The sequence below is a fragment of the Dicentrarchus labrax genome, unplaced genomic scaffold (genome assembly GCF_905237075.1).
Source record: "Dicentrarchus labrax unplaced genomic scaffold, dlabrax2021, whole genome shotgun sequence".
In the NCBI taxonomy this organism is placed as follows: domain Eukaryota; kingdom Metazoa; phylum Chordata; class Actinopteri; family Moronidae; genus Dicentrarchus; species Dicentrarchus labrax.
The window spans coordinates 4621872-4639221 of NW_026136706.1; the positions used below are offsets into that span (position 1 = coordinate 4621872).

At 38.0% G+C, this 17350-nt stretch overlaps 1 protein-coding gene across 5 annotated transcripts in view; it reads right to left on the reverse strand.

Annotated features, from left to right (window-relative positions):
* The window catches only part of LOC127365670 (nck-associated protein 5-like), a 70559-nt gene that overhangs the window by 45723 nt on the left and 7486 nt on the right, over window positions 1–17350 (reverse strand). For 3 of the 5 annotated variants that reach the window (XM_051404025.1, XM_051404021.1, XM_051404026.1), the window contains exon 2: window positions 191–281. In XM_051404025.1, the coding sequence (XP_051259985.1) occupies window positions 191–281 (91 nt within the window). Of the gene's footprint in view, window positions 1–190; window positions 282–3772; window positions 3881–9291; window positions 9428–17350 lie in introns of those variants that run through there. The other 2 variants (XM_051404022.1, XM_051404023.1) reach the window with 2 other exon arrangements.

Sequence of the window (17350 nt, forward strand, 5' to 3'; positions counted from 1 at the left end):
TTGTATCTGCAATTTGGTTGATGAAAAGTGAAAATAATCAATTGCTCACATATTTTCTTCTTATCACAGTTCTGTATTACATTAGTGCAAAAAAAGTGCTTAAACTATCATAACTTTTTCACAGCAACAACAACAATTCACATCATCTAATGTAAACATATCTAGTAGTGCAAGGAGGGCCCTCTTGTACCTTGTAGGCTTTCATGAGGTCCAGTGGATCCACCTTGGGCCCTTCCAGTGAGTCCTGGTTCTGTAGTAGCGTTCGCACCGTCTCCTCCATGCTGCGTTCAAGAAATAAAAACAACAGGAAAACCAGTCAGAGTTCCCACTGGATGAGACTTAATGATCTACAAAACTTAATATAAAGAGGTGAAGTCCTTCCCCTTCACCTGGACCACCATGGAAGCTTATTATGGAAAACACATGATGGCGAGAGACAATTCATTTTTTTGAACCAGTTTGAATTTTCACATTAATTACACATATGATGTTTAAAAGATAATTCTGTGAGTCAAGAAAGTTGCTATTTGTTGATTTAAGTTGAAGTAAAACCCCTTCAGACAAGTCCAATTTTTGGACCTTGGTATTTCTAAAATCCTGTGTACAGCAGTGCTGTTGAGGTACTCCTGAACACCTACATAACAGCATCTCTATGGAAACACATAGCTACTTTAACGCTAAAGCAGCACTGAAAATATACTTTTTAAAAAGGCTAAAAAATGCCAAAAGAATTAGGGTTAGGGTTATGTTGTGTTTAGGCATAGGGTTGTGCTTGGTCCAATTCAGGCACTGGGGAAAAAGGTCCCAGCTTAGGCACAAAAAATACTTGGTTAAGACTGGGGATGGCTGTTTGCTTTTGGTTTCACACGGGAGACAAACAGTGTTGGTGTTTGTTTTAAAATACTGGACTGTTTAGTTCTTGTTCCTGTTAGTCCACATATTAAAAGACATGTCAGTTGATGGTGGTAATACGTCTTTGTTTACATTTGGATCACTGACCAAATTTGCCTTTATGTAATAGTTTATGACAAGACAGACACTGAATGGTGAGATTAATAATGTCTGCAGTACGATGTCATTTTTCCAGCCCAGTGGATATAGTAATGAAGTTGCTAATTGGATGCAAAGGTATAGAACTGAGGGAATGTGAAGCTGATAAACCTGTTGATGGAGTCTCTCATGTTGAAGGGGCATTTCACTTCGATAGATCTCCACGCTGACAGATCATCAGATCAGATGCCCCTAAGATGAGCTGACCTACAGTGGTCAGACTTTTCCACACAATGTCCGTTGATAGCAGAAAGCAATTTAAGGGTGTTAATGATTTGAAAAACTCTGTTAACAAACTCCTCATCTACTGAATCACGAAGCAAATCTGCTGGTAAAACGTTACTTGATTAAAACAGATCATTAAAAATAGAAAACCATTTTGTTTGACAGCAGAACACAGTCCCTTTTTTTTAATCACAACTACAATAGACATAATTAAAATAAAATAAGAAAATCATTTATCTATGTGATGTAGTCTGTGTGCTGTCTTTCAAAAGTAACAGGTAGATAAACAAGGAAAAATAGAGGGCAGAAATCAGTTACTTTTCAAGAAAGAACCCCTGTGTTTTTAAACTAACTGAATACTGCGTCATCAAAGTTGGTTTAATCCTTTTTATTGGTTAAATATTTGTAAAACCAACAGACGTAAAGGGTTATATAAAATACTGACTTTAACATCAAATATAATAAATCAATGAGCAAAAGACACTTAAACGCTCCTTATAGCTGAGCTCTGTTCTGTTGTGACTTTTGTTAATATTTATTAATTAATATTTGTTATTTGACCCATTGTTACTAACTAATAGTACAGCTATATGTTTTAAATAGACTCCTGCGTTCATTGTAAAGTGCTTCACAGCCATCAAAGTTTAGTTTTCAACCTAAATTTCTTATTTTGTATTGCACAGAGCTGTTGTGTGCAAATTCAACATCCTTACCACTTCCACATATTAATAAGGCTTCAAAACACCCATAATACCGCAGCTGACATTTGTTCAAATATTCCACTGTATCCTTGCAGCCTTGCCTTGTCATTTTGTAATTGTTTTCCCTCTGAGCTGTGTATGGTTGATAGACACTGACCATGTTCTCCATAATGTTGTACGCAGTGACATTTTACCCTGTCACTTCCAGAGCAGCTTTTCCCCCAGTTTGATGCATGTGGCACAGCCATTAGCACTAGCTGCTGACTGTGAGCTCACCATTGGCATTCCCGCCCCAAGTCACTGCCACTGACCTGAAACAAACCCGGCCTGAATGAAATCAGCGGGTGGGGTGGTAGTAGGAGGGGGCGGATACTGGTCTCAAGTATTCTTTGAGTTTAAAGTCCAGAAAAAGGCAAACAGTCATTTGATGTGCGTATGAGCGGTCTAAAAGATGTCAGATGTCATCATGTGGTGCTCAGAGGATCCAGCAGGCCGTGAAATGCTGTCAGGGTTTGGGGTTCAGATCCCACCAGGTCCACCCACGCTGCAAGTGCCTGCACTTTAAGAGGTAAAAGAGTGAAGACTGGACTTTTACATTCTCAAGGTGAGAACAAACACAACTCTAACGTTGCTCTGTAACTCCACAAACTATTTTTCTTTGCCTCAAACACAGTAATCACAGTGTCTGATGATGTATTGTGTTAATATAGATTTTTTTTTCACCAATACAAATATTGTGTTCAAAAAACGTTCAAAGCAAGCTTGTATGCATCTTCTTGGAGATGCAAGATATGTTCCTCAACCGTGATGGCAGCAAAAACTGGTATATTTTTAAATGTACCTCCCCCAACTCTGGTAGCAGTTGGCGCACTACCATCGACTTACTCGTTCTTTTCCAAATAAAATTTAATAATAATAATATAAGGTTGAGGCCCACTGTGATCTTTCAGCTCATCATTCTCAGAGGAGGAGAGAGATTCCAGGAAAAAAGGTCCTTATATTACTCTCTTGTGGCGAAAACTGCCCTGAGACACTATCCATGCAAGCTAAAAGTGATGGTGATAGTGATGGTCAATGTGTCTCTGTCCCTTGTCAAAAGCTTTGAGTTTTCACCCAAAGTAGCAGGAACTTTTAGTCCCAGGAACTGGAGGAGCTAAAAGGTTCCTTCAGCCATGTTTCCACCGAGGTCTGAGCCAAATTTGTCCTCTGATGTATAAATGTATGTATGATGTATAAAAAACTACTACCTCTGTTGCATGCTTTCTTTTGATGCGTCAAAGAATAATGAAAAAAAATGGTTCGCTGCTGCAGATTGAGTGAAATAAAAAGCTTGACCAATCAGAAAGAGAGCCCCACCCCAAACTTTTGTGTAATTTATGGAAAGTAATGTCAGTTATAGTTTCAGTGTGCTTCTCCTTACCACCCAAGTTAAACCTACTGAGAAACTACAAGCATCAGATAGTGAGTACAAAGGCCAACTGTACAGCATTTACAGCATTGATAAGAGTTAACACATCTCCCTGTGTGCCCTGTAAGAATAACTATGATAAACACTCCGATAGCTAACACTATACACACTAATTTTCCTGCCTGTTTTAGTTGTTTTACAGCGTCTGAGCCTCAAAAGCATTGAGTGCAACTGTCGCAATGCAACATGGATCCTTTTTTCACATGCTGTTCCTCCTTAAAGCTTTGGCTTATCACTCTTGCTCCACCAGATTCCTATCAAAATTCATGTAATTCTCAGCAATATTTCATTCACTGCCTCCACTTTTTCCCACTCAGTCATCACTCACCCCATGCTGCTTTCCTACTGCCTCTCATCGGTGCTGGTCACTTGAAATGAGGCGAACCACACGGGTCCTCGGCTCAGAGTTACTCACTGCTCTGTGATTGGGCACTGAAGGGAAAGTGGGTCTCTTGGTCTCCCAGTGGACCATGTGGGATATAATGCGCAGCTGAGTGCTCTCAGAAAGGGGAAAAACAAGCTCCCACCGTGTCTGGCTTTACCCTAACAAGGCCTCGTACTCTCCGGGCCATCCCAGTCTCATGACTGCAGTCTGGCAGCAGAGACATCCGCGGCCTGATTCTTCCTCTTTGTTCACCCTCATTTCAGAAGTGCAGCTGAATTAACAGTGAACTCTCTTTCTCAACTAAGAAACAGGATTTGGCAAACTCAGGGTTCCCACGCGTCCTGGAAATCTGGAAAACCTGGAAATTTAGAGACTAGTTTTCCAGTCATGGAAAGACCTGGAAATTGATTAAGATGATCAGATATCCTGGAAATAATCCCTGTTTTCCTGGAAGATTTTATTTTAGACCCCCTTAAGATTATGTAAACCTGGGTACATGTGTTGTTTGAACTGCAGGATCTGACACTTCAAAGCAGGTTTACCAGACACAAAGCGGAACGGAAAAAGGCTTTTTTCATTTCAGCTCCCAGTCAGACGAGCTGTTGCACACCACTTGCAGAGAACCTTTGGTGTCAAGTCTTATTTTAGAAATGCTGTATATGGTCACATCTACATACAGTCATCAATGATCCAATTTACATTTGTTGTTGTGATTGATAATTGTTATTTTGTATGTGCAATGAACCCTTCCTTCTACTTTTAATAGAGAAATAGGTTAGAAGATGAGTTTTCTGTAAAATAAAATAATTTCTACCTGATTTGAACTGTTATTTATGCTCCACTGAGGCGTTGTTGGACAATCAGCTGTGATCAGTGAGCTAAAGCAGAGTCTCCCACATAAGACACTGACCACAGTTGTAAACAACTGCTGTCCTGTATTGTTCTGGAAAATGTCCTGGGAAAAAAAATTCTTAAAACAGTGCAAACCTGAAAATGTTGCATTGACTAATAAACTGACCTTCATGTGTAAAACTGGTGGAGTTTCCTTAAAAACGAGACGACCCATCGATTTCTAACAATCACAAAAGACGCACATGCAGTTGCTTATTCCAAACTATTACATGCTTAATTAAGCTTTTTAAGGTGGCTTTTGAATGCCTGATGTGATAGCAGCATTTCCAAATAAAGTTTATCTTGTGTATTGTTTTATTATTGCATTAACATGAAACGGCACTTTTACAGTTTAAGTCCAGAACTGACTCCAAGGACACCGAGGACTAACCTTCTAGCTGATCTTGTATGATCCAAACAGGGACGCAAATAGACATTAATGGTTTTTGCATTACTTTGAATGCCCACGATAATCTGTAGCCTATTTAATGGTTATTAACAACATTTTACACAACTTTTTAGTAGATAAGATACAGGGAAAAACCCATTTCCTGCCATAAATACCACATGTAAATCCCAGTTTATTAACATTTTTATGAACTAATGGTTTTTCATTATGCCAGCGGCCAAGGATCCCAATGCTTTTTATAAAAAAGAAAGAAACTACAGTTTATATAATATGCGCATAAATAAATACATTAATAAATACGGTACTGATTATGCATGTCAAACTAGTCTTTTTAATACTATCACTGGGTAGTAGCCAGAAATTGACAAAAATGAACAAAACTTTTAAATACATTTGAATCTTTCTGAATTTAATTTGGGGTCCATCTTTAAATCACTTTGGGACGTAACTGTGCTTTTCCTTTAAATATGAAAGATCTACCTAACATATATAATGAAACCCTATATTGTGTTCAACATACACAGTTTACATGTAGCCTATACACACAGACACCTGTGCGCCCATGCATGTGTCTACAGTATGTATATGACATTGCTTCAGTGACTGCGTATAGATATTTGTCTTAAATGGAAATGACCCCCTTCCTTCCTACCAGAGGGGTTTCTGCTGCTCTGTGACATTTCACCACAGGCTACACTTTTCAAAACAGGTCCCTCATGCACAACAATGTCTGAATGCATGGCCTAGTTCCCCCCTAAACTAGTAACGTGACCCCTTTCCCCACTTCAGTAACAACTGAACACAGCCTGGATGGGGAAGCACTTTGCCGCTATTCTCATCTTATCTCTGTTTAATTTACAGCACATTGACGTATTGAGGCGTATTTAAATATACAGACAAACAGTTTTTCATCATATACACTCTTTCAGCTGTCACTGGATCCCACTGCAGCCACTTAATAACACTGAATGTGTGGACATAGAGCACATTATTTTAACAGTCCGTGTATAAATTATCTGTAATTGTACATATTGAAAGAAAATTCTTGATTACAGTCATATATCCTTAACTATTATTGCATAACCATTCCTAGTTTTTCAAGTTAAGAGAGAATATATATTTCAGTAATGAATGAGTCAATTGCTCTGCATTGGTTTGTATATTTTTATATATTAATTACATGTATTGTATATATATTTGCTATATTTTTTATTTTATTTTTACATTCTTCTCTCCATTTTCTACATGAAACTTATTTCTCTACAGCGTCACAGCGTTACTTTTTAACAGGCACATCTTAGCCCTAATAATGGAGTTTTAGTTTTTTGTCTGTTTTTTGGGGTTTTATTTAATAATTTCTGTGCAATAATCCAGAGGTGTGATGTGCATAAATACAATGCACTCATCATATAATATATATACAAAGAGGAAGTTGTGTTTAAATCTTAGTAAAGATGATTAAATGGAATTTATTAAAGTCTAAATTATCTATTTTTTTCTTCTCATTATGATTTACATCTTGTGTGAGACAAAGGCAAACTAGATAAAATTACTGTAAAATTAAAAATTAAAAAATAAATGGAGAGAATAAGATGAACTGCATCTCAAATGGTGCACCAACAAATTATTCTGAGATAATTTAGTGTTTGTTGTGAGTTTAAAAAGCACTCATTGATCCATGTAGTATCAAATTGAAACTACTCATTTCTCTTTTCATGTGGAAAATATCTAAAAACTCTCTCTAAGTCTTTAGATTTTAGTAATATATTCTGTAAATAAAATATAGAGCTTCACCAGCACCACTTAAGGGTCCTTAGAGGCCAGTTTTTAAATGCACATTAAGGTGCATTTCATCAAAAGTCTGGGTTGGCTTAAAGTCCCCCTCCACCCAAAAATACATCTTTCTTCATGTTCCTACAGTGTGAAGTTTGATCTTCACTGTGCAGGATGATGTGTATGCAGAGTCTGACACTAGAAGGATGTTTTTACATACATCTGCTGAAAGTGGAAAGTTTGTGACATCAAATAGTTTGGAAGTCAGTCCTGGTCCAGTATGCAGTTAATACAGTGTGATGTAGAAGCCACCAGTGCACATACATTGAGAATGGACAGTCTAGAGTAGTAAATAGGAGACATCTTGTGTCCAGCACTGTGGCAGGAAAAACATATGAGACACATACTGTGCAGGCAGAGTGTTTGTATGTAGTCCAAATAATACATGTCTGGGGGGGATCTTTAAAAATGAAATTTAACGACACCTCTAATCACCCTTCCAGCCTTGTTTGTCTCATTTTTCTCGACCCACCCTCCCTTTCCCTTCCCTTCATCTCTTCATCCTCTCTCCCCTTCCTCCCTTCCTATTCAATCAGTGCATACCTCTTCCACATCTCATTCTAGGTACCGGGGTGGAAACGCGCCTGAGACCGAACCCCCACACTGAGTCTCCCTCTGCCCAGCCTTCAGCACGTCCTCTCAGAGCAACCTAACAGAAGACATCTTCTCCACCTTCTCCCATTCACATCCACATCAACTCATCCATCCTTAACCTTTAGATTAAATATTGTTGTAAAATACAGAGAGGTTCTTCTCTCTGTATTTTACAACAATATTTATTCATTTATTTAAGAATGCCCGTGATTTTAACAAAACATATCATTTAGTTGAAACCACTATTTGCCAATTCTATGAAAGCATAATAATGCTTTTAGATTTATTTTTGTCAAGTTGTGCTCTACAACTGACTGACACATCGCCCTGTGCTGCTAAATAAATTCTAATTTCCCTAAATAAAGCATTGCGCCACAGATCAGATATCTTCTGCATGGCAGGACTGAATTAACTTACAGTCACAAATCATCGGGGGCCTAATCTCACACCTCGCTGAGCATATGCAGATGGGATCGAACTTGGATCATGAGGAACAGTTGGCTGGACATAATGTTTGGTTATTATTTCCCTTTATCGCATGCTGGGAGAAGAGATCAATAAGTGAGGACACAGCGGCGGCAGAAGGTTGACACTTCATATCAAGTTTTAGTGTCTGGTACTCCAATAAAACAGAGTACATTTTGTTCTTTCAGAGACTTTCTCTACATGTAGTGGGCTCTCAAGGTAATGAAAATGTTGGATGTCACCACAGAAGCTCAGCAGTTCATCACATTTGGTGTTTGGCCTTTGATGGATGTGTGCTATGCATTATGTTTGTTCCTCGGCTGTCATTGAGTTGTGGCCACTTGCTTTTAATCTACCAAGACAGAAGCTACTGTGATAAAGAGGGGGAAACTTTCTGAAAAATTGTACCTTACAGAGAACCTCACGTCACATAGCGTTGCAGAAGTGATGGCTTGAGTGTATTGAGGCGACACATTCTCACTCCGGTAATGAACACCTGCAGTGTCACCATCTGCCACCAGTTTGGTTAAGTTTAGAGTGTTTGAGTTAAAACAAGTTTGTTATATAACTTATAACTTTAAAGGTCCAGTGTGTAATATTTAAATTGATCTACTCGCAGAAATTATGTTTTCATTAGTGTACAATTGCCTGAAAATAACCTTAGAATGAGCCTTTTATATCTACAGACGCCACAGGTCGCCTCCCATGGAGTCCGCCAGGTTGAACCGCCATGTTTCTACAGTAGCCCAGAACGAACAAACCAAACACTGGCTGTAGCTAAGGCCTTTCGCGTTTTTTGGCTACTATCGTGGACACTATAGTTTCCCCCCTTGTTGGAAGGGGAGGGTGAAGCGAGGGAGTGGCCATCTGCAACTACACCACTAGATGCCACTAAATCCTACACACTGGCCCTTTAATGAGTCAGTGTTGACTTTTGGTTTTACACGGGACACAAACCACAGTCTCCTGGGTGAATGTCGTTGCTCATCATATTACATCACCAGACTTCCTAAAGGCTTTCTGGGAGCCTGCTACGTCTCACTGAAGGTTACCTTGTACTTCTGCATGATTTTACCATCATAATAACAGTACTCAGCATTGCCTTCCCACAACGTTGTCTGACCCTGAAAAGCTGGCACCTACATTACCCACTATGCAACTCAACCACCGACAGGCTGGATAGAGTTGGAGATTCTAGTAGCGGTATAAGGCTCTAGTAGAGTATTATCTGCATTTGGGTGCCTGGTTGTCGGTGTGGTGAAGGTGCTACCTGGAGAAGTGCTGCTGCAGTGTCACCATCTGCCGCCCACCCTGCTGAGACTTCGCCCTCTCCCTTCTCTCCACGCCCAGATGTTGTTTGTTCTCCAGCTGGGGATTACTATTATGGATCAGTCTTGGTGGCGTAGCTGCAGGGGGAGAGGAGTAAACACAGTTAGTTTGTTGTTAATCTTGCATGTTATAATCCCAGTGAAGATTTCAAAAGATAACAGTACATCTGTTCAGTTCCCCCCTTTTTTTTCTTTCTATAAAAGGACAGTTTGTCAGCAAGTTTACTTGTTTGGAAAAGATCAGGACCAGCGTGTGTCCTCTCCTCACCTCTCCTCTCTCCACCTCACACACTGTAGTTTTGAATTAACATCGACATCCGTGTTTTCCCCTCAGCTGACAGGTTGTGAGCCACACAAACTCCCTCCTCATGACATTTAAGCAGGGCCTTGGGGTGAACTGTCATTTCGGGAACCAAATACCTGTGTAGCTAAAAAAAAAATCAAGGATGCCCTCATACTGTTTTGGTAGCAAAGGTTCAGCTGTTGTTAATATTATAAAGACTGTATTATCTTGTGGCTATTCCTTTGGGTGTTTACCTGTCTGAATATTACTCAACTGAAAGAGAGCTGTGCTACAAAAGACATTTAATGCTGCTGCAGTCTTTTTTTTTCTTTTGCTGACAATAAATATGAAGTGAACACAATATTTGTGTCGATAATTCTCAGTTTCACTCCTGATAAACCGACGTTAATACAGACTCAGATTCAGCTTTATTGGCCAAGTATTTGTCCACATAAGAGGAATGTTACTCCAGTTTGGAGTTTAAGGCTGCAACTACCGATTATTTTAATAATATTCTTGATAAAATAATTAGTTGTTTGGTCCATAAAATATAATATATATAAAATATAAAATATTTGAGATTTGAGAAGATGAAGTCAGATAACTTGGACATTTCTTCTTAAAAAATTACTCAAAACTGTTAATCAATTACTAAAGTAGTTGGCGATTAATTGAATATTACTATTAGATAAATCGACTAATTGTTGCCACTCTATTTGTATATATAAGAGTTTCCAACTTATCTCTATAAATTCCACAGTACTTGACTTAATGGGAATTTCCCTACAGAAAAGTGAATTTCTTCCGTGTCAGTCTACGGAGGGATGTGAAGAGGTTAGCTGAAGTGCCAATCAAATTGATAATGGTTCCCTGTCCATTTCAGCAATAGTCAGTTTATATTATAGTCTGCTCTGGTAGTAGCCTCCAGCCACAGGTTGGTGAATCACTTTACACTCCATCAGTTCTACTCCACCACGCACTGCTGCAGCGCTGGAACAAAAGCTGTCGAATTACACGAAAGCCTGTGACTAATTCCATATTTATAATTCATGAATTGCACTTGAATAGATTTGTACTCTCTAACGCTTTATAAAAGTCACAGCAACAGATTTAAACCTCCTGTCAGACTGATTATGAATCTGTATCAGTTGGTAATACTCAAACTGTTACTACTACTATCACTATGTATTGAACATGCCCATAGCAGGTAGAGCACAGGTGCAACCAGCATTACCGATGGCTCAGCTCCTTCACAATGTCATAGGAAAGTAACAGTCCTGGAAATAGTAAAACTAAATGTAATGTGGCCACAATTCATGTTATTAATCACACCTGTACGGCATTCCAATATGGTTGCTTTATAGAAGGTCTAAACCTGCTACCATTACTAGTATTGCTGCAACAGTAACAGACTATACAGACTGTTTCAACCAGAATACTTTTCAAAAGAGGAAACATAATGTACACATATGTGAACACATCTCCTGCATAGTCATACACACATAAGCACAATCACACCTCTCTAAAAAGTAATTCAGTCGACTACTTAAATAAATGCATGATTTCAATGTGAAACTTCTAATTTGTTGATTTAGATAAACCTTTTATGTTGCAAACATGATTTTTGTTGACATAAATAATGTGGGAAAAGTAGTTGGAAGTTAATTTTATGAGAAGCTTAATCAACTTAAAAACTTGAGTTTATGCTGCCAATTTTTAAGTGAGCAGTAATTAGAAATACCTTTGATTGTAGAGGAAACTCAATGTAGTACATTTGTTGAACTTAATTTTATTAAGAATTGCCATAACTCAAAAAGAGTGTACATACATGTTGGATGCTGTTGTGTACATAGAATATACTGTACATACATATCTACACATAGGCCTATAGACCTATTGTAGATGTTTCTCTAAACTAAACTTAAAATGCAGATTTGTCTCATCTAACTCTGTTCAAAAGGTCAAAACTGCTCACATTCACAGTGAAGTTACCCAATCAAAGAAAGTAACACAGAAGTCAAGACACCCACAGTTGGCAACGTGTCCCTCTGCTTTGTTTATGCAAGCTGAGACATCGGGGTCATTACAAAAGGTCATTCAATCAGCAGTCAGGATTTTAATAATCATTCATGGCAAAGTCACTGCTGTTGTAATATTGTTCGAAGTAATTGATTGACTAAAAGGTTGCGCTGAATCATTCTTAAAGCCAGGAACATAATCAAAAAAAAACAACAGTAATTTTTAAAGTGCTACTTCACATCTTTTTTCTTTTAATTTTAAAGAGTGTATTATATCTGATTAGAATAGAGGACAGTATTTTCCTCTGTAGATGATGAATCACACAAAGAGAAACAGTAATTCTTTATTAATCTGCATGGTCTCTGAAGCTGTAGGTGTGCAGGATGATGTATTGTTTTTTTTACAGTAAAAATAGAATAGAAACTTTTGTGTCGCAACTTTGAATCAGCGCTGCCATCTAGTGGGGTCTGCAGATTACTACCAGAGTCAGGATGTAGGATTACTAAACAACAGCTGCGGTGCTGTCAAGAATGAACTTTCAGACTCAACTCTGAAACAAACATCAACCGGGCAAAAACTCTGCTGTAGAAGGTTGTGTGAAACTGGAACAATCTGTCTGTCAGTGCTCTCTCTTAAGTCCCTCCTTAAAACATACTTTTCCTGATTTTACTTGAAGTATATTTTATTTCCTAAATGTTTTTCTTGTTTTAAATTGATGATTTTATAATATATATATATACGGTTTTATTTGATTTATTGTGAAGCACTTGTTGGTTTATCATTATTATTATTATTATTATTATTACTTTGCCATAACTTCTGTGAGTCTTTTGGTTTATGAGTTTTGTACATTTGTATGATCATCAAACAGTTTTCACTGGATTAAAAGGATCCAGTGGTATACTAGTTCATCCTATCACATCATATCCTATCATAGCATCAAACTAAAGATAAAATCTGATCCAGTCTCTCATCTTCTGCACACTGTTCTTATCTTCGACTATCTTTACCGTATTCTGTGCATTTATTCCAGTGTTTGTTTCCGCTTTTGCATCATTACAATGCTCAACACAACAATATGACAATATTATTGCTGACAGGCCAAAGCTTTAACAGAGAGGGCAAAAGAGCAGAGAAAAGAAAAAGAGGATACATTTCACACACGATTACACACTATCCCTCAATTACCAATGCTTACGGGAAAATCCATTTGTGATATGAGTTACTTCGATTACTGGAAAAGTAATTTGTCTGAGAAGGCCATAGATCAATAAATCTCAACTGGGTACAATATTGAGAAAAACATCACAACAACATACAGTGTCACAGCCGATTTTCCACAGATACAGTTAAATAATACAGAAGTCTGTCCACCACTTTGTTTTTTAAATTGTCTCATTTAATAGCCACTAAAGCTTATTTATCATATATTTCACATTGCTTCTGTTTTTATTTCTTCATTTGCACCGCAATTTATTTCTTGAGTGCATTTTGATTGATTTTTATTATTATATTTTGTGCTTCATTCATTTACATATTGCCTCTGTAAAACACTATATAAATAAATTACTTACTTACACCACTCTATTGGAGTTCCCTTGTTTAAATAGCATATGAGCATATGGTTTACTGGGACACTTAATGGAGGTCAGTATTACAGACGTTGTTATCTGATCTTCTTTCACCTTATTCTGATACAAAAGGCTAAAAGTAATGCGGAAGTATGTGATTTTAATAAAACATTGTGATTTCATGACTTTCTTAAACATTTTTCTCTGTAGTTAAATTCAGTTGCACTCTATGAATGTCTTAAGTAAGATTTGCTCCTGAGCTGCTGTTAAGATCCTCAAACTGAAATGCTGTTCTTTAAAGATAGAAGGTTTAAATCTGATGGCAACATAAACATATTTCTGTTGAACGCTCCCTTTAAAATGTCTATTTATTTATTTTTTACAGTATAAAAAGAACATTTCAAGCATGAATGTGTTTCTCAGTAGTTGGCCAGTAGATGGAGTTCTTTATTCATTTTCCTCTATGCACCTGCCTCCAAGCCAGATTACACCTCAGATCAGATGTATTGCCTTAGTCAGCTGGATCACATGACGAGTCATGTGACGCTCTCTCCACAAACAACATTGTGTATTTTGGAAGGAAAAATACCACAGCTCATCAGACATGTTAAACAAAAAGTGGTTGTAATTCGTCAAATAGAAACAAATGTAATAGCAATAAAAATGTCTACTCTCGCTTTAAAGGTGCTGAGTCAAAGATGAATTTTTCTGGGTTAGAGGAATTTGTAGGTGTGACATCCTGCATAAAGGAATTTCACAAGTGGCTGCACAGCATTTTTATATGTAATACAAATGCAGTTGCTCTTTTTGTACTGTGAAGCATTTCGTAAAATAGGTGTCTCATTTCTCTCTCTCTCTCTCTCTCCGCTCACAAAATAAAGTGTATTGTGTTCCTGACATTATGCTGCTGATGTGAGACACTTCCATATTATAAATCTGCATTCATTGGGGCGTTCGGAAAACACAAGAATCCCACCTTTAAGTGTACGTTGACATGAACAGTAAACACAAGTTGTGATAGCTATAAGTACAAAGACACCCTTTGGTGGTGTGTTTTCTATAGATCAACCTCTGTGTGTCCCTTGAGGTTGTATGAGAATGTCAAGTACAAATGTACCCTGGAAATACTCCGCTACAATAAGCCGCTGTAAAGGCACAGTATTGTGCGGCAGTGGCCTCGACACTGAAGGGTCTCCATTCTTAGACTTCAGTTTAAAAACACACAGTGACGAGCGGTTCTTTGGACAACATCTCACCAATGTACTAATTTAACAACAGAGGTCGGTTTTGTTTTCACTAAATACAAAGCGTGGTAGGTTTTATTCTTTCATTCATTCATTCATTCATGCATCACAACTAGGGAGTGAAATGAAGAGTTTCACTCACAATAGAGACATAAATATAAAGGATTCAACAAAAAAGTTGGACTCATGCAGATTATAACAACAATATGCACACATACATATATTCAGTCATATATTAATGTGTAATGTGTGTTTTGAAGAAAAACTTAAATCTTTGAAATTCTGTATTGTACTTTGTATTTAACTTGCTGTTATTTAAACAACAGTGACCTGTGAACCCTATTTTCTTCCACTATGTTCACCAGCTCATCTCTAACTGGGTCTGTCTGCTGTTTGGTGCTGAGCAAAGTTATGTCACTGAAAAGTTGTGGATTGGACAGTTAAATAATGACCTGAAACTCACTATAAAGCTCTGTAAAGCCGCAGATTCAGGTGATAAAATAGAAAGTTAGCTGCTTTAAAATATAAAACAAAGACTGTTTGCTCATTTTCCAACATCACTGAAAAGTAACTGACTTGAGGAACTCCTTTAAAGCAACACTGAATCTCGTTTGTTCAACCCATTCATGAACAGAAATATAAAAACAACAGTTTTTGTGCACAACCTCCTGGAGTCTTAACAAAGTGTAAAGGTACGATGGCGCCAAACATTTCAACTTCAGACTGTAAAAACTCATTGCTCACTGACTGGAACACATGCTTTAGCCACAGAAACTGCACAGAAATACCAGTATACTTGAGCTTTAGAGGTGATGGGAGGTGTATTCTTCACTGGCTCTTTCCCACAGCCTCCAGTCTTCATGCGAAGCTATAGGCTAACTACACCTTAAGATGTAAGACACAAGACGGATATCAATCTCATCATCTCACTCACAGACAGAAAGCAAATAAGCCGACTTCTTAAATGTTTAAACCATTCTTCTGAATGGGCTCCTGTTTTCTTTATATGTCATGTGCGTGTTGTCAAAGTGGAGAAGATTTTGTCTTAATTGACGTGTGTTCTTCCTGCAAGCAGCCGTGCTTTGAGCTCTCTCAAGCACCGTATAAAAGCTTTGAAGACAGGTTCTTCTATATTTAGACATCCTGAATTATTAAGCCATAAAGAGGGGAAGAACTTGCAATGAATTACAGGTTAAAACGTCCTCCTTAAAACAGCAATATTATTCTTAGAGTTACCTGTAAAGCAATTTAGCTAATAGATTTATTTTGTATTGTTTGTACAGCCTAAACGTATTAATCTGAATCATCTGTCCTACATTCTGCAGTAATAACTGTAATCTGATTGTGATGTAACAATCAAAGTCACACTGATCACTGCTCTTCCATTAGATCACATTATTCAGTCCACAGGCCTTACGCACCCTAATGTACAATGACAGCAGTAAATATTTCTCCATGTCAGCGTCACAGAGGCAAACAGTTCGACATTCAGTGTACTTTTCAATCACAGTGACTCCAATGCAGAAGAAAAACAAAGCTACCATGTGTTTACTTGGGGACCTTTCAGAGAGCTAAAGCACTCCAGAGTAAATAGTGTAATTACATGTCTTCCTTTTGGGTGGGTGGGAGGGTAAATTGGTATAATCAAGGCAGCAGTTCAGCCTCTGGCATTGATGTTAGAATGAATTAGGACAGAAGCTCGCTGAGATTTTTGCCCCCTGGGTATTTAATGAATACATACTTCTCCCCCAAATCACATCCTGCTGATATACTGGCGAGCCAGTCTTGTAACTGTACCATACAAGTCACACTGGGATAAGAGTAGTGCGGGAAATGTAGCTTTGAATGAGAACTGTATGTGCTTTTACAACAGCTCTGTGCATTAAGTCACTTTTGTTATGTATACGGTCCCTCGCTTTTATAGCTTCCCATCAGTGCAGTTAGAGAACCACGAGCATTGTGCAGATATGAAACCTCTTTCTGACTTTCTGTTTTTAATGTCTTTCTGTACTGCGTAGTTTGTGTACTTTTCTATGTAGGCTACCACAGTTTGAATAGAGATTGACTTGGGAAGTTGTCAATTTTCCCTTTTGTTACGGTCACGAGTTGTTTTTGGTCTGATACAAAAATTGGAGGTTGGGCACGAGTATTTCATGTGACAGGAACATGAAATACATGAAATTTAGAAGCAAACTTGAAAACAAAGCCAGTAAATGTGTGACTCTTACTTTAAAAATAATCAATGACACAAAATAATTGTTTGGTTAAAAACAAACAAATCAAAGTTTTGTTCCAGCGTGGTCCTCATGTGTGGCATTTAAAGAACCAGAATGTCGGATTTAGTGATGAGATTGCGACCAACTCACCTCACCCTCCCCTTCTCTTCCAAGAGTGTAGGTGGCCACAAAACTCAAAAGGCCGTATCTACAGCCAGTGTTTGGTTTGTCTGCTCTCTGAAAGCCCCCAAAATGAATGCCGCGCTTCCAATTTGACATAGTGACCGAACTGTGTAATTACAGTAATGGTGTCTGTCACGTGATGCGCACTCGAGCAGAAATACTTTTCCCATAAGGTTACATTGTGACAGAAGTGACTTTAAAAGCGTCGCAACCCCTGCAGAATGACTCACCTCACTATCAGAATTTGATCTATTCAGTCCAATTACATTTTTAAAGACGATAACATTCGCACGATTAAATAATTAATCCCCATTCAAGTTAACGGAGGGCTAAACTGGAAGTTAGACGCTTGGCCAGTGGAAGTCTCCCCTGTGGCCCGTAGGGAATGTTCAGTATGCATTTATCTGGGTAATTTCTTTGCAGCAGATTTTTTAGTTGCATGCACCACTGAGCAGCTTTCATAGGAATGAACAGAATGTCTTCTC